We start from the raw sequence: 23,350 nt of genomic DNA, 5'->3' as shown, positions 1-23,350 counted from the left end.
TTTCTGATATTTGAAGGGTTGCATAATTTTTGAAATATATGTGTGAAAGAAAAGATACTTGTAACTATGCAATAGGTTGTTTTTCTTTTTCTCTGCCTTATTGTTCATTTTTATTTATTTTTTTATTTTTGCCATCCTGAAAGAACAACTATTTAACCCACTGTTGTGACTCAGAAATGCTTTGGGTAGATGGCAGCTGTAGAAGTCAGAAAACAAAGGAGCTTATTTGAGCAAAGAGTAAAAGAAAGACTTTGCATAGTAGAAGCACTTAAAAATCATGTAGGCAAGAAAAGGAACATTTTACAAATGGAAGGAATGCAAGTAATTGAGCATAACTGGAAGCAAAGAAAGAGCATGAAAGAGTAGTGACTGGGATCACACTGCAGACTTAGACAAGCCCAGATGATGCAAGTCCTCATATGTGCAAGTATGTTTGGATTTGATTGACCAGTGGTTCCCAAATCAGGCTGATCATCAGATTAACTGGATCCCATTCCAGAGTTACTGAACTAGCATTTCTTAGAATTGGGACCCAGGGACTGTTCTTTAAATTTTCTGCCCCATCTGTTCTCTTATTTCATTCTAACAACCCCTTCTGAAAGACGGAGCTGGTATTGCTCTCTGTGTAATGGAGAATGGCAGTCTAAAGTAGGATTAGGCATATTTATCCTGTTAGTATGGGCAATACCTGTGTTTAGAATTTAGCCTCTCTCCCGTGAAGTGGTACCTTCTGCTTCTGCCCCATCTGGTGGAGGCAAATGGAAAAGAGCAACATTAGAGATTTTTCTTCATTTTTGAGATGGTTTCTTTTTCTCCCAGTTTCTCCAAATTCTTATGAGACTAAAGCCTCCACATACAAATTAAATTGTCAAACCAAATGGTGTGTAGTGGAGACCAATTCATCACTACTGCCCACAGGAGATTTTGAAGGCCTTCTGTCAGTGTGACCTGACAAGCTCTGTAGTTCATATTAGTGGAGGGGAGTGGAGGAGGAGATCAGAGGAAGGGAGGTCAGAAGTGATGTGAGTCCTCACTAAAGCTCAGGCTATGAAGTGATGGATTCGAGAGAAACTTAGAAGACAGTATGTGATAAATATGTTCTATGACTAAATTTTCAAATCTAATGAGCTTCAGAGCTTAGGCAAGGAAAGGAAGAAAGACTGAAAAGTGGGGAGATACAGGGAGTTCTAGATACGATAAGCGCACCGAATGCTCCTAGATGAGATTTTAATGGTGTTGATTGCCAGTGCATTTCTGATGTCAGTCACAGAAAATGTTCATGGTAACCCAATTTTATTTTTCTTTAATTTTTGGTAGTATTCTTCCACACAGAATCATTTAATGGTTCTTTCTGTGGGTTTAAGATCACATGCTATCTTCCTTCTACCAGTTATTATTCCCATGAAGAACCAGTGGGCTTGACCAGTTGTAAGAAGAGGTTTAGTGGACAGTTCTAGCTCATTTTCCATTATTAATGCTTTAATGTATAACTCACTAGAGGGTTTTGGAGTTTAACTGTTTACTGTCAAATTAATTAGTAAATATAAAATCTCATGGATAACCTATCATTATGAATAAAGCCTGGTACATGACCACTCCCAATAGAGACAAATTATAGTGGTCTTTTTTTTGCTTACTCATAGGGCAAAAGTTGGATTGTTAAAAGAAGTTATGAAGATTTTCGGGTACTTGATAAACATCTTCATCTGTGTATTTATGACCGACGATTCTCCCAGCTCTCAGAGCTTCCCCGTTCTGATGCTCTGAAGGACAGTCCAGAGGTGAGCATTCAGTACGTTGCAGAAGTAATCACTATTATGTAAATCAGCAGAAAATTTTTGCTAGTATACGAAGTAAAAGCTTATTTTGAGCACTCAGGAAGATTCAAGGGATTTTTACTTCTTAAAATAGTAGAAAAATTAGTGATATTTTAGGATATTTCAAATAGGTTTGTTGTATAATTTTATAAAAAGAAACTCATATCTTAATATACAAGTAGGTGATATATATGAGCAGATCATTTTTCAAAGAGAATATAAACTACAGAAGCAAAAATATGGAAAAATGTTGACCTCATTAGTAATCAAAGACATGTATATTCAAATGATGCTGTTTATTCAGTTTATGATGGCAGGCTGTGTCCATGTACTTATTTCCATGCCTGTCAAAATTTTCTAGTAAAACTATACAGAGGTTTTTTTTTGTTTTTTGTTTTTTTTAATTTAAGAGGAAGGAGATTCTTTTATAACATTAGAAAATGAAAATAACCATCAGGGAGTCCAAAATTGTGAGGAATCTTGGAGTGGACGGGATAAGATTTAAGGGGGTAAAAAAATACAGTTTGAGCAACTTCTGCAGGAAGACTGCAGAGGGACAGGTAAACTAGAAATCTTCAGTGTAAAAACTGAATAAATGAAGTAAGAGAAGAGCAAACAGAGGGCTTTCAGAAGCGTGATTACCATCCTTAGAGAAAGCAAGGCAGTCACATTCATGGAATAAGAATAGAGCTTATAAAAATAAAATAATCAGAGATCTTAGAAGTGAACATATGGTCATTTAAGTTAATTTTAATAATAACAAACATTAATAGCTCGACGACGTGCAAAATGGACTTAGATGAAGGGAGAATTAGTGAGCGGGAAGGGCAAACTCTGTAAGAACACAGCCCCAAGGGGATAAAAAGTTGTGAGAGAACAGTTGAGAGTCCCAGAGAATAGATCCAGAAGTTCCCACAAGTTCCTGCTGCTTTATAGGAGTTATTATAGGAGGAGAGAGTGGATGGAAGTAGCTAAAAACATAATGGTAGTGGTGGTTTAGTCGCTAAGTCATGTTCAACTCTTGCCACCTCGTGGACTGTAGCCTGCCAGGCTCCTCTGTCCATGGGCTTCTCCAGGCAATAATAGTGGAGTGAGTTGCCATTTCCTTCTCCAAAAACACAATGTTTCCCTAAATTAAAAAAGAGCCTGTTTTCAGATTAAATCAGTCCATTAAGTGTTAAATATAATAACATCTAGAGACATTGTAAAATTTCAAAATGCCAAAAGCAGAGAGGAAACCCAAAAAGCCTCCAGAGAGCAAAAATGAGATTTTTCTCAAAGGAACAAGGAATGTGTTGGCATTAGACTACTTAGCAGCCACAACGGATGCTTGAGAACAGTGCAAGTCCCGAGGGGAAAACCCTTCCAATCTGTAATTAATTCCTGGGTAATTACATAGTAGAGGCTCCAGGCATGCGAGAACTGCCACTGTGGCAAAGCCTCAGGAACGCCCTGAAACCACAGATTCTGTCATACAATGGAAAACCTGGACGTCTCTCTGCCTCCATTTCCCTTCTCTGTCTGTCTGTTGGTTTTTCTTTCTCAGACTGTCTCAGAACATGACCGCTCCCAACAGGTACCAGGTTCTTGTGTCTTTGTAAAATAGCAGCCAGACGGAGCTGAAGTTAGGAGTTCCTGATTCCTGCAGCAACTCCTGTTAGGCTCCTGTTGGGTCCCATGCCTGGACCACCAGCTGACTTGAGGTGAAGGATCACGCATGAACTGTCCTGGCATGGCTGGGTGGCCGAAGACTGCAGCAGGCCTTGGAGAAAGTTTCAGAGTAGTGGGGAGAAGCTGGGAAGGAAAGTAATTATGTCTGTGCTATCATTTTACATTTTCAGTACAAAAATAGAAAGAAAAGGCAACCAAATTAGCAGCTATATGACCCCTGATGATGAGGGGCCAAAGTGAAAGTCCTGCAACAGATAGGGAATTATGTAAGTGCCCTTAGTGTCAGTTCATGGAGCAGTGAAGCTTCTGTGAAGAACCTCTGCAGCTATGAAAATGCCTGAAAATCTGCAGATTTTTTTCTCTCAGAAACAACCAGTTTACACCAGTTTCTTTAACAGTGAGAAACTGTTACCACTGAATCTTCTCTTTTTCTTTAGTCGGTCACTCAGATGCTTATGGCTTACCTGTCCCGCCTTTCAGCTATTGCTGGGAACAAGATCAACTGTGGACCTGCCCTTACTTGGATGGAGGTATTAATCTAGTTCACTCTTTATTAGAGTTAATTACCTACGAAAGAAATCCCATGTGAATTTTCATAGCTACTGAGTTTCAGGAATTGAATAAGTGGGGCTTATTCATGTCTTCTGGAAGATAGATATGGTACATTAAATATTTTTATCTCAAACCTTTTTTGATAATCCAGGAAGCTAGTTTTAATATTATTTTATGAATCAGAATGACACCTGTTGTTTTGGTGTTCAATATATTCATGTTTATACATTTAGCAAGGTGTGTGTGTGTATATATATATTTAATTGACTTGTAATGAATAGTCATTTAGAAACAAGAGACAATTAAATCCTTTTAAAGGATCTGATTTAAGAATGTCTTGAGTGATAGAGTATCCAGTCAGTATGTTAGATTTTTTTCTTTAACTTGCATAGGTAGAGTTACTTTATTCTCTAAGTGAAAATTGGGAAGATGATGAAAAGTAGAAAGAATATAGAACTTAGAGCCAGTACAACTTGCATTGAGATCTTATTTTTTCATTATTGGCTGTTTAATCTGGGACAAATTATTTAATCTTCTGTAATTTATGTAACCTCTTTTAGCTTTAGCATCTTCATTGTTAGGTATTGATAATGATGATAAGTATCTTTTAAAGTTGTGACGATTCAATTATATATATATAATACATGTACAATACAATGACTGGTATATAGTAAGTAGTTTTTTTCTTTTTTTTAAGATTCTTTGGGTTATAGTTTCTCTAAATCGAGTTGAGTTATATAGATACACCAAGAAACTTGCAAGTCCCATAGATACACCAAGAAACTTGCAAGTCCCATGTCTTTAACCATCTCATAGTACATTTTCTTTGTTCTAGATTGATAACAAGGGAAATCACCTTCTAGTTCATGAAGAATCCTCTATTAACACTCCTGCTGTTGGTGCTGCCCATGTTATCAAGAGGTACACTGCTCGGGCCCCAGATGAATTGACCTTAGAGGTAAGCGACCAGAGATGCTCTGTGTTAGCTCAGTCTGTGCTGCCTTTCTAGCGTCATCTTTGTCACAATCATTTACTTAACAAAAAGCACCAGGTGTTTCTGCCCATTATTGTCTTTCAGCCTGGCATGCCATCTATTTTTATTTTAGGACGATACTCATTCTTAAAAATTCAGCTTAAATGTCCCCCATTTTTTCTAGGAAGTCTCCTTGATTTTCTTCCTTCTACTCCAAGAAATACATACCCCACTTCTTCCCTACCCCTCGCTCTGCCCCCATAACCCCTGCCCAGAGCCTGCGCTGAATGTCATTCTGAGCTGTTCTCAAGGCTTATCTCTGAGAGGTCACTTATTCCATTCAATCAAAGTTATTCTCCTGTGTTTGTCTCTGTGAGCTTCTTGAAAGCCAGATCCTCTTGTCTTTGTCCTTTATTTTGGCACCTAAAAACAATACCCAGTGATACTTTTTTCTCATTGTTCATAGATTGAGGTAAAGACCAGATGAAAAGTGAAATGAACATTTCTTGCTATCAGATGCAAAAAGAGGGGATTTAAGTTTCTTCTGTTAATACTGGCTGATGAGAGATCAAAAGAAGATGCTGGCAGTTATTCAATTTAAGAGGAAAAAAGTGTACATTTTTACTGTAGAGAATTCAAACATTCTCAACTAAATTTTTAGCTCTATACACAAAGAGTCCTTGATCTTGAAAGATACCATGTTTGTTAGCAAATATGGTTTTGTAAAGAGGACATTCATGACTGGAAAAATTAGTCATGAATATACCACAAAAATTTGTGAAGCAATATTGTGTACATTAGCAACATTGTTCTAAAGTGCCTAAGTGGTTTATCACGTAGATCATCACTTATTTTGAATGAAGAATACAACTTCGTTTAAGTATATTATTAAAAACTATTCTTGCTATTTTTATACTTAGGATTTTGTAAAAGTTTGTGTAAACTCATTAGTTTATCTTTTAGGGTGAACAAAATCAGCTGCTCAGTGGGAATGTTATATATTGAACCGCCTTTTGAAAGAAATGTAGCTGTCGTTCAATTTTACATGTACTAAGAATAACCCAGTAATTGTAGACATCTTAGAGCGTTCCTATATAATGAAATAAGATACGTCAATTGCTCAGCCCAGTGCCTGGCACATGGCAAGCAGCTCACTGAGCGTATTAATAGAAACTGTTGTTGTTCTAAATATGGTAATTTAAAATTTCCTTTTATAAGTGAATCTGATCACCTTTAGTAGCAGCAGTAACAGTATTTTAACTCTGTGATGATGCCTAGTGTTAGAAAATCTCACACTGTCAATCAGGCTTTCTGAAGTTACTACACATGTTACTTGGACCACAGTCTTTGTGCTGCTTAACTTTTTGTAAACCTCTCCTTTACAAATGGTTAAGATTATTAAATCCTTTACAGAAAGAAATATTAATGTTTTTCCAGAAATAATGAGCCAGAGAATAAGATACAGTTCAGATTTAAAGTTTTACAGTTTAGATTTAAATTCTAGGCAGACTATTGCTTTACAATTTGATTAAAAACACTTCACTTAAAATGTTTTCTCCTAGGTGGGAGACATTGTTTCTGTTATTGACATGCCCCCCAAAGTGTTAAGCACATGGTGGAGAGGCAAGCATGGATTTCAGGTAGGCAACAAAGAATTCGGTGTGGAAAATTCAAAGAATGTGTTCTCTTTCGATAATATTTCTGTTTACAGTGGTGTGCTGACAGTGGACTTTGTTATCAGAAATTTTGTCTGCAGTAGAAAAAAAAATGTAGAAGACGTTAGACTTGGGTTTCCTTTTCTAGTTACTGCTGTGGAAGATCTCCTCTTCTGTCCCACACGGTAGAATAGCTGAAGTGTGAGCAGAGCCACCTGCCTGCTGACCCCTTTTAGATTATCGGGCCAGTAACTCTGGCTCACTTTTCATAGTGGTTTAAAATCGTAAATCACATATGTTTTCCCTCTAGACTTGAGTCAGCTTGATCAGTGTTTTTTAATGCATTATAACCGTTAACGTAAGCAGTGTTTAATAGCAGAGTAACAGCAGAATCTAAGGCCGTCTCTTTCTTTTTCCTTGTATGCCTAAGTAATTTGAGACCTGACAACAGCATCTCCTAGACTGACTGCCACTAATTTCCACAGGGTAGAAAAGTTTCCTTTTAGCTTTTAAAACTATCACTAGAAAGTGAAAGTGAAGTTGCTCAGTCGTGTCTGACTCTTTGGGACCCCATGGACTGTAGCCTACCAGGCTCCTCTGTCCATGGGATTTTCCAGCCAATAGTACTGGGGTAGATTGCCATTTCCTTCTCCAGGGAATCTTCCCAACATCTAAAAATGCCTTAAAATTGTATCCTTAGTGTATAACTTGTGGGTTTTAGTTGTCTATTTATAAAAATGTTCCTAAAATGCTATGTAGATTAAATGCCCATGCTGTACATTTGGAAATGCTAATGGCTATTATATAAATATAGCTTTATATGCATATAAAAACTATTAGGTTTCTATAACATGTATTTTATGAAAAAAAATCATATGTTTAAAACAGGACAGCATAGTGGCTAAGAACATGGGTTCTGGTGCTATGTCTCTTGGGTTTTAATCTTGTGTTATTTTCAGCAAGTTGCTTTACTTCTCTGTACTTCAGTTTCCCCATTTGTAAAACGGGGATTGTAGGATTGTTGTTAATCTCTTAAGATTATCAAGAAGATTAAATGTGTGAGGATAAAATATGTAAAGTAGTTAGAGCAGACTTGATGCATATTTCTCATTCAATAAATGTTGATTTTTAAATGTAAATAATTCAAATAAAATTTGATTTGATTTACACCTCAATTTGTTATAAAAGCATTCATAACAATTTAATTTGATTAACACCAAATTGATTAACCTTGTATCTTTGTTACCCCACAAATTTTCTCACGTGTATAATTGCAGTCCTACTTTAGCTGTGCTGATTTCTTAATTGCTATTAATAATTGTTGCTTCTGATTAAATATAAAACTAAATGGAAAGCTGGTCTTAACCAGCTTTTTATTAAGGGATAAGGGATCCTTTATCTTATTAAGGGATCAATTCTTCATGTTCATGGAAGTGAGCTATAAATGGTAGGGGCCTAAACAGGATCAAAAAGTAAATTTGGCTTTTAAATGCCAGTTGTGTTTCAGTCTTGCTGTTGCTTCCTCTCTTGCAGTCTTAGACCAGTCACTTGCTTTCTTTGGACTGCAGTAGCAGGAGACGAGGGGCTGGGATTGGCCCGGGGGTAGCTTGGACAGTGGTCTTCCTGGGAATCGAGGCCATTTCGAGCTGCCCACTCTCAGGAGAGAGGGTGGAGGGGAGCAGAGATGTGGGCTGCTGCTTCCCAGGCTGTGGGCCAGCCTTGAGGCGTTCTGCTCTGACCCCTGAAGGAGAGTGTTCTGGAGGTGTGTTGTCAGCACGGGGGCCCCGTGTCTCCACCATGGGTCTGCTCTACTCGCTGTGTCTCTGATGTGTGATGTGGGCTCCCCTGTTTTTCCCTCAGTCACAGGTATTGCTGTCTCCGGCCAGCTGTCGGGACATGACAGGATGCCGGTGGCGTGCGGAACCCTTTCCCTTGAGTCCAGCGAGCTGATGCTGTGCAGTTGCTGGCTTGTGACTTTAGTTTTTATTACTATTTTCAAAATAATTAATAGATTCTTATCATTTAGTACAAACGTACAGAATAATTGACCAGATAATACACCAAGTTTCATATACTATCTATCCCACACACATAGTTTCCCCTATTAACATGTTGCTTTATGTTTTATAATTCACTGAATGGAACTGGCAAAATGTTGATCTTTATTAACCACAGGCTGATGAGCAGAGTTCACCTACAGCGCAGTGTAACCGCCGTTTCTAGGAGTGGTCCGAGGAACACCAGGGCCAGAATCACATGGATAAGAGTACAAAGTGTTAGTGTCACCTCCTCGCCACAGTGATGGAAACACATTTAATGAACCAGTATTTACACATGATTGTTAACTATAATCCATATTTTCATTAAGACTCACTCTTCGTGATGTCTGTAGTTCTCTGGGTTTTCACAAATGCATAATGACATGGATCATTCGTACAAAGTGATTTCCCTGTGCTTGAAATTTCCTGTGCTCTCACCTATCCATCTTCTCTCCTCCTGATCTCTGACAGGCGCTGATTATTTATTATCTCCATAGTTTTGCCTTTTCCAAAGCATTATATAATTGGAATCATATGGTATAATATAGAGCCTTTTCAAACTGGCTTTCATCCTGCACTTAAGGTTCCTCCAGATCTTTCCATGATTTGATGTTCCTTTTTTATCATTCATTGTTATGAATGTGCTATAATGTTGTTTTTCTATCCCCTTATTAAAATGCATCTTGGTTGCTTCTAGTTTGGGGCATTTATGAATAATATTGCTGTATATATCCACATGCATATTTTTGTGTGGATATGTTTTCAGCTCCTTCAGGTAAATACCATGGAGTGCACTTGCTGTGTTGTATGGTAAGATCATGCTGAGGTTTGTAAGAAACCACCAAACTGTCTTTTATTTTTTTATTTTTTTCAAACTGTCTTTTAAAGTGGTTGTGCCATTCTGCCTTCCCACCGGCAACAGTGGTGATGCTGCTCTGCATTCTCATCTACATTTGATGGTTCTCAGTTGGTTTTTTTTTTTTCAATCATTCTAATAGGCGTGTGATGATATTTATTGCATTGTTGTCTGAATTTGCAAATAAAGTCAGTCCAAGGAATGGCATTTACTGATACAGATAAAGATGTTGTAATGCTCTCTTCATTTCTCTGTTACTAATAACTCCTTCTACTCTCTCTTCACCTCTGATTCTCAAACTTTTCTTGGTGAGCTTATGATGTGTTGCGTAGGGAACATGTCAAAACGTAAAATCCTGTGACATAAACCCCCAGGTTCTGTCTCAGTGGTTGTGGAATAGGATTAAGATACATTCTTATCCTTGTGATTCTGGCCCTGGTGTTCCTTAGACCACTCTGCTGGAAGCAGTGCTTACTCTGAGCTGTAGCTAAAGTCTGCCAATCAGCTGGTGGTTGATAAAGGTCAACATTTTGCCAAGTTCTAGTCTTTATATTGTTTTAGCCTAGAACATAATTTAGCTGTGGGAACAGAAGGATTAGTTCATCCATGTTTCTAAATTATACTGTGACTGTGTTTCTTTTCTTAAACTTCTAGGAGGAGGAAGTGTGAAATTATATTAACTATAGTAATTTGAAATTCTGAAATCTTTTACTTGTCTTCTAAAGAGTATATTGAGCCTTTTACCTTTGTTTTCTGAGGAGTTTCATCATATAGTGTATATTTCAGAAAGGGAAAAAAAAAAACCCTCTTTGCTTTTTCTTTCTTGTTAAAAATACATGGCCTTTTTGTGTCTGTTTGTGGACTGTGGTTGGAAATGTGAGGTGAGGTGCCTGGAAGGTCTTTTTTTTCCCTTACATAACAGGCATATCACAAATGCAAAGTGTTAATGTCTGAGGATTATTTGTTTAGTGCCCATGTTTCTCAGAATTTTATCTGAGAGCCACAAGTATCAGAGTGACCCGAGAAACATGTTAGAACCGTATACAACTGACCTCTGCAGACGGAGGACAGAAATCTGAATTTCATCAGGTTCCTCAGATGATTATTGAGTATAAAATGTGAGAACCACTGACTCAGCCTCCCTGTGTTTATCCTGTGCGGATAAAGAAAGAATTAAAACACTGCTTAGTGAGTGTTCTCCTTTCCCCCAGAAAACCTTCTAAGACATATTTGGGATGCAATCAGTCTAATGGGTAAAACACCACTTTGAGGGTGACAGAATCTGATTCAGTCACGTTCTCTCGGTTCTCCGCAAGATGGTCAAGGGTCACTGGATTTGTTTTTCTAGTTACCCCAGCCTGTCATGTGAGGGTTTCCATGCCCGAACGGCAGACAAGCAGCTCTTCAGCAATAAGCATCCCCTTACCTCAGGAGTTTAACGTGGTTCCAGAAAGCTTACTTTCAGAAAAGCCTTCTTTATCCCACAGGGAAGATGTTTGGAAATCTTGGCTCTTGCAGTAAGTAGCTTAATAGAGGAAGACTGTTCACCCACTTATTTATATGAAGACCATCATTTTATGTGCGGAATTCAAAGCTTCAACTTTTCATCACTCAAAATTAAGTAGAGCAGAGTATTTCCTTTCCAGTTAAGTAATAGGGAAATTACATAATTTTTCATCTGTAGTGTTTACAGGATTTTAAGGGAAGGGGGAGTCAGAGTGTGGTGCTACAAATCCAAGGCCTTGTAACACTTCTTGGTCCTCTTCTGTGTGCTTCCTGTTAACCTTTAATTCTCACACTACAAAGAAGGTACTTTTATTACCTCTCTTACTGACAAAGAAACTAAAGCGAAAGAGGACTAAACTACTGCTCTGTTACTATTTCGCTGTTTAGTGTCAGACCTTAGGTAGAAACTTAGGTATTCTGGGCAAAGAACAGATTAGAGTACTATTGCGGTGAACCAGTAGTGGCCTCTGCTTGTCTACATGTGTGAATCATAGATTTCTAAAGTAGAAAAAAACGGCAGAGGATCACCTGGTCCTAAACTGTCACCTTATAATTAAAGAAATCAAAGGAATTTAGAAAGATGGATTTGATTCACAAAGACAGTAAGTCAGTGATATAGCCAGAACATGAGCTTGGTGAGTCCCAATTTTGTATTTCTCCCCCTTAGATCACAAAACATAACGTAAATTTTCTGAAATTATTTTATTTCTTATTGCTGTCTTTATTTTTCTTACTAGTGCCGTTAGCAGCTGCCATTAACGTTTAAAGAGAAACTAGTTTCTAGACAGTCTTTTGTTAATTTATAACATCAGAATATGTCCTACCAAATGACTCTTAAACATTCAGTTTCATGGAAATTATTGAAAAAATGGCTTATAGAAGTAGTTCTTGGCATTATCAAACCCTACACCCATTTGTTATGATAAATAATTTCTAAAATCCTTCCTTAGAATTCAGAAATGAAATTTACAAATGACATAACAAAATACAAACACAATTGCAAAAAAGTCAATATAATTTTTCATATATAATATAAAAGAAATAAAAGTGAGTTGCATACTTGAAATACACAGTTGTGTATACTAGGGACAACTTCATGGAAGTCTTGTTACTTCAAATGTAATGTGCAGACCAGTAGCATTAACCTCAATCACAAAATAGAATAAAACTTAACTTGTATAGCATCAAAACTATGAGCTACTATATCAGAAGAAAGATACAAAAGATCTGTGTACTGAAAACTACAAAGCATTTCTGAGATAAAGAATATTTAAAAAACGAGAGATATACACCCTGTGTATAGGTTGGAAGTCTTTATATTGTTAAAATGTCCTCTCTTCTCAAATTGATCCCAGTCAAAATCCCAGCAGATTTTTTGTAGAAATCAATACACAGATTTAACAATTCATATGGAAATACAAAGGACCTAGAAAAGAACAGCCAAAACAAATTTGAAAAAGAAGAGCAAAGTTGGAGAACTAACACTAATTGATTTGAAGACTTAACTGTAAAACTGCAGTAACAGGAGAGTATGGCATTAGGGGAGAGATGGACAAGTAAATCCACAGGACAGAACAGAGTTAGAAGTAGACCTACACATTCATGGATGCTTGTTTTCAACAGAGGTTCGATGTTCGTTCAGTGAAGAAAACGTGATCTGTTTTACAAGTGATGTTGGGACAGTTGGATATCCATCAGTTCAGTTCAGTCATTCAGTTGTGTCCGACTCTTTGCGACCCCATGAATCACAGCACGCCAGGCCTCCCTGTCCATCACCAACTCCCAGAGTTCACTCAAACTCACGTCCATCGAGTCCGTGATGCCATCCAGCCATCTCATACTCTGCTGTCCCCTTCTCCTCCTGCCCCCAACCCCTCCCAGCATCAGAGTCTTTTCCAATGAGTCAGCTCTTCGCATGAGGTGGCCAAAGTATTGGAGTTTCAGCTTCAGCATCAGTCCTTCCAATGAACACCCAGGACTGATCTCCTTTAGGATGGACTGGTTGGATCTCCTTGCAGTCCAAGGGACTCTCAAGAGTCTTCTCCAACACCACACTTCAAAAGCATCAATTCTTCGGCACTCAGCTTTATCCATATGCCTTCATAAACCCTTTTATTTATTTCTTGTGCCATCTGCACGTATTAACACAAAATAGGTCATGTACCCAAAATGTGAATCTTAAACTAAAAAGCTTCTAAAAGAAAACATAGGAGAAACTTTTGTGACTTTGGATTCAGCAAAGATTTCTTAGATGTATTATCAGAACAATTCATAAAATAATAAATTTTATCAAAATTCAACACTGCTGCTCTTTGAAAGGCGTTATTTTTAAGACAATAAAAAGACGCATTACAAATTGGGAAAAAATATTTTCAGTGATTATATCTGATCAAGTACTTGTATCCACAACATATGAAGAACTCTCAAAATTCAACATGAAAACAGAACCCAATTTTAAAAAAATAGCAAATATGGGAACAATTAACAAAGATACGTGACAAATAAACCTGTCAAGAGATGTTTGACTGCAGTGATCATTAGAGAAATGCAATTAAAATAACAATGAGGCCTTGCTATATACTTATTAGAGCGGCAAGGATATGGAGGAATTGGAACACTGTCACAGTTGGGGGCAATGTAAGATTCTCCAACCAATTGGAAAACAGTTTGTCAGTGTTTTAAACATATACTGATGGCAAGATCCAGCCATTCCGCTCCTAGGTGTTTATCCAAGATAACAGAAAGTCTGCCTTCATACAGAAACTCACATATGACAGTTCATAACAACTATATACGTAATGGCCCCAAGCTGGAAGCAACCCATTTATCTCATCAGCAAGAGATCAATGAATAAACAAATGGTGGCGTTTTCACAATAGAATATTACTAAGGAATTGAAAGGAAGAATTAGTGATAAATACAGTAACATGACGCTCCTCAAAATAATTACGCTGAATGAAAGAAAACCAACAACAAAGAGTACATTCTGCATGACTCGATTCATATAAAAGTGTAGGAACTGCAGAGTGATGTGTAGTGGTAGAAACTTCGTTGTCTGTTGAGCAGGGGTAAGGGCTGCTAGGGAGAGGGAGAAATTATAGAGAGTTACAAGGAAACTCTGGGGGTTGATAAATATATTCATAATTTTGAGTGTGGATACAGTTTTATGGGTGTCAACTCATCAAAATGTACATTTTAAATGTGCACAGCTTGTTTGTCAGTTATACCTCAGTAAAAGTGGGAAAGAACTGCAGAAGCATCTGTCTTAACTTTTCTTGTGTCTAATCCTATGACAGTTTCCATCTCTTCTGCCTCTGTGTCTCTTACATCCATATACTCTTCTTTCTTCTTCATGCCAAACTCACACAGGGGAAAACTACCAGACTGAAGGTTCTTGCTGCCTCCTTTAAGCCCCTCCCTCAGCCTTGTCTTTTTCTTTTCTTTTCTTTTTTTTCCTGTTATTATATTTTTATTAGCTACTCCTCTACCCTTGTGGATGCTGGATGCTCATCTTTTCTTTTCCTTCCCTCCTCTTCCTAGAGTGGAAATTCATCTTGACTCCTGCCAAATATACTGAATTCCTCTTACCTTTCTCAGCCATTTAAATTAGAGCTTTAGAAAATGCTACTTTTACAGAAAGAATAATACAGGAAACAGAATGATATAGTTCATAGATCATATTATTAGAATTCCAGTCATTTTTAACATGGAGCATTTTGAGTTTATTAGAATTAACTTATATTTGGTAAAATATTGGCTTAAGGATGCACTATGTTTTGTCAGACATCTTCACTGTGACCCATCCTTCTTGGATGGCCCTGCATGGCATGGTTAATAACTTCATTGAGTTACACAAGCCCCTTTGCCATGACAAGGCTGTGATCCGTGAAGTGGCAGAAAATTTAAAATGTTCATTAACTGTAATTTTAGGGTTAGTTATGTGTATATTTTCAATGAAACACAGTTTCTTTTTTTATGGTTGAAATTTTATAATAAGAAAATAGAATCTATTGCTTTTCACAAGTACACAGAATTAGACAGTTAACTGTCTTAAAAGAGCTACAGTTAGAAGTGCTTTTGGCTTCAAGAAACAAAAGCAAACAGAAAAAGTATCATTGCTGCAGTTGAGTCAGCAGCTTAATGAAACTGGGCAGAATTATCTAAGCTTCTCTTGGCCTTTTTTTAGGGTCAGATGATTGCTGCTGCTGATCCATTCCCAAAACCTGGTACACAGCAGAAGGAAGAGACAGGATCATGACACATTTTCACATGTGCCATGGCTACACCCTGAATGCAAGGAATCTGGAAAACTGAGTATTTAGTTCAGCTAGCATTTAGTAATATTGCACTTAATACTAAAGGGAGATAGGTGAGCAGGGATGGATGGGAATTAGATGTTGGGTGAACCTCCCATGGACCTACCTCTGCATAATACACAGCAGCTTTTCCCCCATATACCTGGACCTAATGCCTTGAGACATTTAAAAGGTGAAGGTGTAGGCACCCCACTCCAGTACTCTTGCCTGGAAAATCCCACTGATGGAGGAGCCTGGTGGGCTACAGTCCATGGGGTTGCTAAGAGTTGGACACGACTGAGCGATTTCACTCTCACTTTTCACTTTCATGCATTGGAGGAGGAAATGGCAACCCACTCCAGTGTTCTTGCCTGGAGAATCCCAGGGACAGGGGAGCCTGGTGGGCTGCCGTCTATGGGGTCGCACAGAGTCGGACACGACTGAAGCGACTTAGCAGCCTTAACAGAACCAGTATGTACCAATTTGATACAGTTCCTTAAAGAAGATCATTAAGCTTTGTTGAGTCTTACGAAGAAATAATGGCAAGCTATTGTTATTTGCTGACAGATATTGGAGTTCAGAAACTAGGCAAGGACTTTTATACAGATTATTCAGGTAGCTAATGATGTCCCATTTTTATGAATTAAGAAACAGATGTTAAGCAATTTGCTATAGATCACAGAGCCTAGGAAATGAGTGATCTTTTCTCTATAACGAATTGCAGAAAATGTATATAAATGGAAATGAATTAGAATTTTATAGAAAGAATGATATTTGATAGTGAGGAAACTTAGATACATATAGGCAAAAGGTCAGTCAGTCAGTTCAGTTGCTCAATCGTGTCTGACTCTTTGCGACCCCATGAATCCCAGGACACCAGGCCTCCCTGTCCATCACCAACTCCCGGAGTTCACTCAAACTCACGTCCATCGAGTCCATGATGCCATCCAGCCATCTCATCCTCTGTCGTCCCCTTCTCCTCCTGCCCCCAATCCCTCCCAGCATCAGAGTCTTTTCCAATGAGTCAGCTCTTCGCATGAGGTGGCCAAAGTACTGGCGTTTCAGCTTTAGCATCATTCTTTCCAAAGAACACCCAGGACTGATCTCCTTTAGGATGGACTGGCTGGATCTCCTTGCAGTCCAAGGGACTCTCAAGAGTCTTCTCCAAGACCACAGTTCAAAAGCATCAATTCTTCGGCGCTCAGTCTTCTTTATAGTCCAACTCTCACATCCATACATGACCACTGGAAAAACCATTGCCTTGACTAGACGGACCTTTGTTGGCAAAGTAATGCCTCTGCTTTTAAATATGCTATCTAGGTTGGTCATAACTTTCCTTCCAAGGAGGAAGCATCTTTTAATTTCAAGCAAAAGGTAGTAGGTATTACATGTCACATCCACGCATTGGAGGAGCCGCAACCCTCTAGGTCTTCTAGTGGCCAACATGCTAGGATGATAAAGAATAGGCAGTGCTGCACAAGTGCTTACTACATTCGTTTTGCTTATACTCATCTGTTTAACCCTCGTAACAAACGTTATGAGTTAGGCATGATATCATTATGTTCAGAGGAAGAAACTGAAACATGGAGCCTAAGTTATAAACCCAGCCTAGTAAGTAGCAGGCCTAGAATAGAACCGAGACTCTCTTAATCCTGGGGCTAGGTGCATACTCAGTTGCTTAAGTCATGTCCAATTCCTTGTGACCCCATGGACTGTAGCCCACAGGCTTCTCTGTCCGTGGGATTCTCCAGGCAAGAATACTGGAGTGGGTTGCCATGCCCTCCTCCAGGGGATCTTCCTGACCCAGGGATTGAACCTATATCTCCTGCATTGCAGGTGGATTCTTTACCCACTGAGCCACCTGGGAAGCCCCAATCCTGGGGCTACACTTAACCACAAGTGATTCTCTTAGAAGTGATTTGTGTTAAGAGAGCATGAGAAGGATTTTTCAAGTTGATTCTCATCTGGTTCTAACCAATCTTGGAAGAATTTCTACTTGTTGATTAGTTAAATAGGAAGATGAGTAAAATATGGTATAGAATTTCACCAATAAAACAAATACTTACAGCATCATTTTAGAAGGCGTGCATATAGGAACTTTAAGATCCAAATTCAAATCTTTCAAACAAGCTGATAGTTTATTAATAAGCCCTTTTCAACTCATGATAACTGGTTACATTTTCATAATTTTAAGAGCTAACGTAGAATATCGATCAAGAAATTGAAGTAAGAATGCAGCAAATTAGTATGTGAAACACTCCCACGCAGATGAAAATTATACAGCTCAGACCTTCATGATGAGTCAGACTCTTGGAAGGCTGTTCCTTTCTTCCCCAGAGTCTGTCAACAGAGGGATGTACAAAGTGATGTAGTTTTCTTGTTTCAGCTTTAACATCTGCTGCTTGGCAGCCCAATCATATTCCTATCTAAGAAAACATCTATAAATATTGGTAAAAATTTCCTTTTTACTTTTGTTTCCCGGGTCTTCGTATCTGTATTCATTCTGCTGGCTGTGCAGTATCTCTGGGTGATCTGGAGCTCAGTATTTTCCTAGCACAGCTCCTTGGGGGTCTTCCTCACACCACAAGCACTTTGCTACCAGGTCAATTTGGTGTGCTTTTTCAAAGCTGAGATTGGTCGTTTTCTTCTCTTGCTTCCCCACTTATCCACACGCTTCTGACTCTTTATGAAGAATGAATACCAGGATTTTAAGTGAGCATTTGTTTCGTCAGGTTACTTTAGTCTTGTCATTTTTCACAGAACCTATGAGAGAATGAAGAAAAAATACACAAAAAAGTTGAATGTGGTTTAGTATTGCTTTAAAAAAAAATCATAGAGAAGTCAGTAAATATGAAAGTGGGCAGTAGAAGTGTCCATACAACTGGATTGAAATTTCAGCAAAGTAAATTATTAACAGGTATAAATTATACCTTCTTGCCATGCATAGCTTGGTATCAGACTAAATATTTTAATTGGAGTAAAAGAAGTTTGGGAAATTAAAAGCTAAAACTGTAAAAGAAGACTTAGACTTTTAGGCAAATAAAACACATGACTCTATATACTCATAGCAACAGATTGTTTTATTATTTGTTTGTATAATTGGCATCATCAGTGATTTAGAGTCTTGGGATAGCAGAGTCGCTGGGAGGGGCTGTGGAGCACATTACTGGAATTGAATTGGCAATGCTCACACGCTGGTCTGTTCCCTGGTTTAGAATCCTCTCTTTGCTGCCTTTCTTCTTTAGGTGGGACTCTTCCCTGGACACTGTGTTGAGTTAATTAATCAGAAAGTTCCCCAGTCAGTGACCAACTCAGTGCCAAAACCAGGTGAGTACTCTTTCTCTTTAGCGTGGTTATTTATCCACTGCTTAAAGATCCAGATTTTCTCTTCCAGTCAGGCACTCAGCTTGTTTAGCTGTTGTGTTCATTGTCATAATATGCATTCTTAATTTTAATGTGGTTTTTGATTTTTAGTGTATTCTTTTTTCTCTGTTGATCATTTCACAAAGGTTTATATGCATTCAAAATTTTAGGCAGTTTTAAGAACTGTTTGCTCCATTAAGCTTTGTCATTATTTGCTTTTGCAATTATATAGTAGGAATGTAGCTAATTAATGAGCAAAATGATAAAAGAAAATGTCAGGTTTAAGGACCTGACATGGAGATAATATGATTAGCTGAAAATTAATAAATGAAGGGAATGTACATCTTATCAGTGCCTGTGAACATCCAAACTATTTTAAACAGCATTTCTTATTACTTATATATTTACAGTGCTGCATAAGTGTGTGGAATATTGTACAGATATGTAAAGCAATGTGTTACAGGGAGTAAAAATCAAAACAGTGGAAACTTCTGTTTTTATTGGGGTGACTTAATCTGGATGAATTTTACAGAATACTTCATCAGGAACTTTTTAACGTGATGTAAATTTTTGGAAAGAAAATAAAAACAAAGAATAAAGATTTTAGAAGGAGGAGGAAGTGATCAAATGGATTTCTCCTTCTGCCCTACTCTCCCTTCACCCTGGGGTTCTCAGTCTCTTTTCAAGGCATTTTTATCCTCTATTAATCCCCCTTCTTTGGGCAAGCTTGTTAAGCATAAAACAACTTTGTCAGAGAGAACTTACTTATTCGTTAGTGGTTGTGTTGGCTGTAGTTTTCTTTTCTTTTTGAAATGTCGCATCAGTAACTTAAAAAAGAAATCCTGTGCCCACTGGCAGACCCTGCTCCTCCTCTCCCTTGCCCTAGCTCTAAGCAACTGCCAATCTACTTTTTGTCTCTAGAGTTCTCTGAGCTAGACCTTTCACACAAATGAAGTACAATACAGTATGTAGTCTTGTTATAACTGGCTTCCTTCACTTAGCATAATGTTTTCAAGGTTAATCCATGTATCAGTGCTTTATTCTCTCTTATGGCTAAATAGTAGTGCATTATATGGATATACAGTATTTATTTTATCCATTCACTTTGGGTTTCCATTTTGGATTATTATGAATAATGCAATAATTAGTGTACAAGTTTTGGTATAGATATATGTTTTCATTTCTTGAGTATGTATGTAGCAGTAGAATTGCTGGGTCATATGATAACTCTATGTTCAACCTTTGGAGGAACCGCCAAACTGGTTTACCTTTGTAAACCAGCTGCACTATTTTACACTTCCACCAGCAGCGTATATGAGAATTCAAATTGTTCTATTTCCTTGTTACTGTATTTTTGGTTATTGTTGTCTTAGTGGGTATTAAGTGATACATCTTTATGGTTTTGATATGCATTTCCCTGATGGCTAATAATGTTGAACATCTTTTTATGTGTTTACTTATTACCCATTTGTGTATCTTTGGAGATATGTACCTTTGTCTATTTTTTAATTTGGTTGTCTTTTTACCATTGGGTCATGTTATACATTCCACATACAAGTCCTTTATCAGATAATGTGATTTGCAGACATACATTTCTTCAAATTCTGTGTTTTGTCTTTCATTTTCTTGATGACATCTGTTGAAGCATAAATATTTTTAATTTTGATGAAGTTCAATTTATTTTTTTCTTTTCTCACTTATGCTTTTGATGTTTATCTAAGAAGGCATTGTTTAGCCCAAGGTCAATATTTACTTCTGTATTTTCTTCTAAGAAGTTTATAGTTTTAGATCTTCCTTTTTAGCCTACTACCCATTTTGAGTTAATTTTTGTGTATGTTTTTGAGGTCCAAGTCCATTGGATATCCAGTTATCCAAGCATGATTTGTTGAAAAGGTTATTTCTTCCCTATTTAATTGACTTGACTCCCTTGTAGAAACTCAGTTGACCTTAGATGCATGAATTTATTTCTAGATTTTCAGTTCTGTTCCATTGATCTATATGTCTGTTCTTATTCCAATACAACCCTGTCTTGATTACCATTGCTTAGTAGTAAGTTTTGCAATTGGGAGGTCCTCCTACTTTATTCTTTTTCAGGATTGATGTTTTTATAGGAGCCTTTCAATTCCACATGAATTTTAGAATTGTTGGTTCTAAAAGAAGATGGTTAGAATTCTGATGGGGATTTATTGAATCTACATATCAATTTGGAAAGTACTACCTTCTGGCCAGTATTTAAGTCTTTCAGTCCTTGAACATGAGATTATTTTCCCATTTGATTAGATCCTTCACATCATTCAACTTTTTGTAGTTTTTTTTTTTTAAGTTTTGAATATCTGTTGTTAAATTTATTTTTATTCTTTTGGTGCTTTTGTAAATAGAGTTGTTTTCTTAGTTTCATTTTCTTATCGTTCATTGCAAATGCATAGAAATACAATTAATTTTGTATCTTAATCTTGTATCCTGAGACTTGAAATGTTTATGAGTTCTGATAGGTTGTTAGTAGATTTCTTGGTATATTCTATATATAAGATCATGTCATTTGTGAATAGACATGTTTACGTCTTCCTTTCCAGTATGGATGTTTTTTTATGTCTTACTCTTGCCTAGTTGCCCTGGATGTGTTAACAGTGTTGAAGTTTTGAGAACAGGCATCCTTGTCTTACTTTTGATCTCTTAGGAGAAGTCATCTAATTGTTTGTTGTTGTGTAAAAACTTTTAACTGTGTGGTTTTCATAGATGCCCTTTGTCAAGTTGACAAAGTACCCGTCAATTCCTAGTTGGTTGAACAATTTTACAACAAAAGGGTATTGGATTTTGTCAGAAATCTTTTTTAATGTAATTTTATTTTTGGCTGTGCTGAGCCTTCATTGCAGCGTGGTTGCAGCCTTCTCTCGTTGTGGTGTGTGGGCTCCTTGCTGCGGCAGCTTCTCTAGTTTTTGCAGCACAGGCTGTGGGCATGCAGGTTTCGGTAGTTGCAGCTCCCAGGCTCTAGAGCACAGGCTCAATAGCTGTGGCGCATGGGCTTAGTGGCTCCATGGCCTGTGGGATCTTCCCAGACTAGCGGTCGAACCCACGTCTCTGGCATTGGCAGGTGGACTCTTCACCACTGAGCCACCAGGGAAGCCCTGGCTGATACTTTTCATCCATCTGAAATGATCATGAGTTTTTGTGGTCACTGCTTTAAAGTTACCAAAATTCTACATCAAAAATTTACTGTTATTTCTTGTATATTATTTTCATGTATTTCTGCTATATAAACTATATAATTTTTATTGATTATAAAGTCTTATTTTGATCATGTTACCTCAGATATACTGTAAACTGTTTTTAAAAATTAGCTTAATATTGGTATTATATCAAATACTTTCTCATGTTCTGAGTATGAAAGTGAGTTTCTAGTAGTGATAACCTCCACCACTTTTAAAACTTGAGAAAGTTAATCAGTTATTGACAGTTCTGGAAAATGGGTTTCTATGAATAGACCTGTATGGCATTGTTAATTCTAAATTAGTAGTGATGTATAATGACAGCACACCTTCAAAAGCTAATATTTAACTCTGATGGGCAACATTGCAGGGTTGGCATAGGGAAATGTGCATTCTTAATACATTTTGAAAAGGATAATGTGAGTTCTATCAGCCTCAGGCTTGTTTCACACTTTAAAACTGTCTTTGCCTTCAGTACAAATAGCTTGAATGTTCTATTTATTTTTAACATTGCCATCTGTCACTGTGAGATACCAGGTCTGAAAGATAGAGCTATAGTTTGAGACTGCAACTTAAAGCTCCCTGTATTATTGCACAACAAGGGCAGTGAGGAAAATTTTCCCTTTGGAACTCTTAATGTTCTCAGTATGACCAATTATTTGTGTCTGTAAAAATAAAGTTAATGAATCACCATGTCCTGACCAAGTTAGCACATATCCATGGTACCTTAAGGAAAAGGGCGTGTGTGGGGTGGGGAGGTGGGGAGGAGAGTTAAGAGGAAGAAAGGTAAACGCTTGTTTCAAAGAAACTGGCGTTTGTTCCGTCCCCACAGGTTCTGCTTTGACAGCTGATGAGGCTGAGGTGAGTGGGAGGAAGAGGAAGGAAGCACATGAGGACTTCTGTGTGTGTTTCCTGCTTGGCATTTACTGAGCAGTTATTTACTGATGTCTTTCTTCAAGTTTTCAGTCTTCTCAGCTGTTGCCTCCGCAGATGTTTCTTTTGCACACTTCTCTCCCCTTTCACCCCTTCCACATGTCACTCACCTCTCTGATGCTGGCTCACTGTCCTCTCTCCAGCTCACGTGCTTTCTGCTGACCTCTTCTCTCTGTGCAGCCTCTCTTAAGCCCATCTAATGAATTCTGCAGTTCTCGTAGCAGGTGTTTTCTTTCTAGGGTCAACACTTGGTCTTTATTAATTTCCATGGTTGAATCCCCCATCTTCCCACCTTATCCACCTTTTCTTCCAGAAAGAAAGAAAGAGCGAGTTTGGGGAGGGAAGGAGTGGGCAGAAGGTGGAGAAAGAGTAAAGAAAAAAGAAAAGAAAAGCTTACTTTATGGGCATGAGCTTCTAAAAATGGAGGACTAGAGAATTTAGACAAACCTCCCCTCTGAAAACAGAAAATCTGGACAGAAATGTA

At 37.7% G+C, this 23,350-nt stretch overlaps 1 protein-coding gene across 3 annotated transcripts in view; it reads left to right on the top strand.

Annotated features, from left to right (window-relative positions):
- The window catches only part of ARHGAP32 (Rho GTPase activating protein 32), a 128,616-nt gene that overhangs the window by 56,446 nt on the left and 48,820 nt on the right, over nucleotides 1–23,350 (top strand). For all 3 annotated transcript variants that reach the window (XM_040255662.1, XM_040255663.1, XM_040255660.1), the window contains 5 exons: nucleotides 1,644–1,781; nucleotides 3,926–4,018; nucleotides 4,876–4,998; nucleotides 6,576–6,653; nucleotides 18,610–18,691. In XM_040255662.1, coding sequence (XP_040111596.1) covers nucleotides 1,644–1,781; nucleotides 3,926–4,018; nucleotides 4,876–4,998; nucleotides 6,576–6,653; nucleotides 18,610–18,691 — 514 coding nt within the window. The remainder of the gene's footprint in view (nucleotides 1–1,643; nucleotides 1,782–3,925; nucleotides 4,019–4,875; nucleotides 4,999–6,575; nucleotides 6,654–18,609; nucleotides 18,692–23,350) is intronic.

The sequence above is a fragment of the Oryx dammah genome, unplaced genomic scaffold, assembly GCF_014754425.2.
Source record: "Oryx dammah isolate SB20612 unplaced genomic scaffold, SCBI_Odam_1.1 HiC_scaffold_15, whole genome shotgun sequence".
In the NCBI taxonomy this organism is placed as follows: Eukaryota; Metazoa; Chordata; class Mammalia; order Artiodactyla; family Bovidae; genus Oryx; species Oryx dammah.
This window is presented reverse-complemented; position numbering and strand designations above follow the sequence as displayed.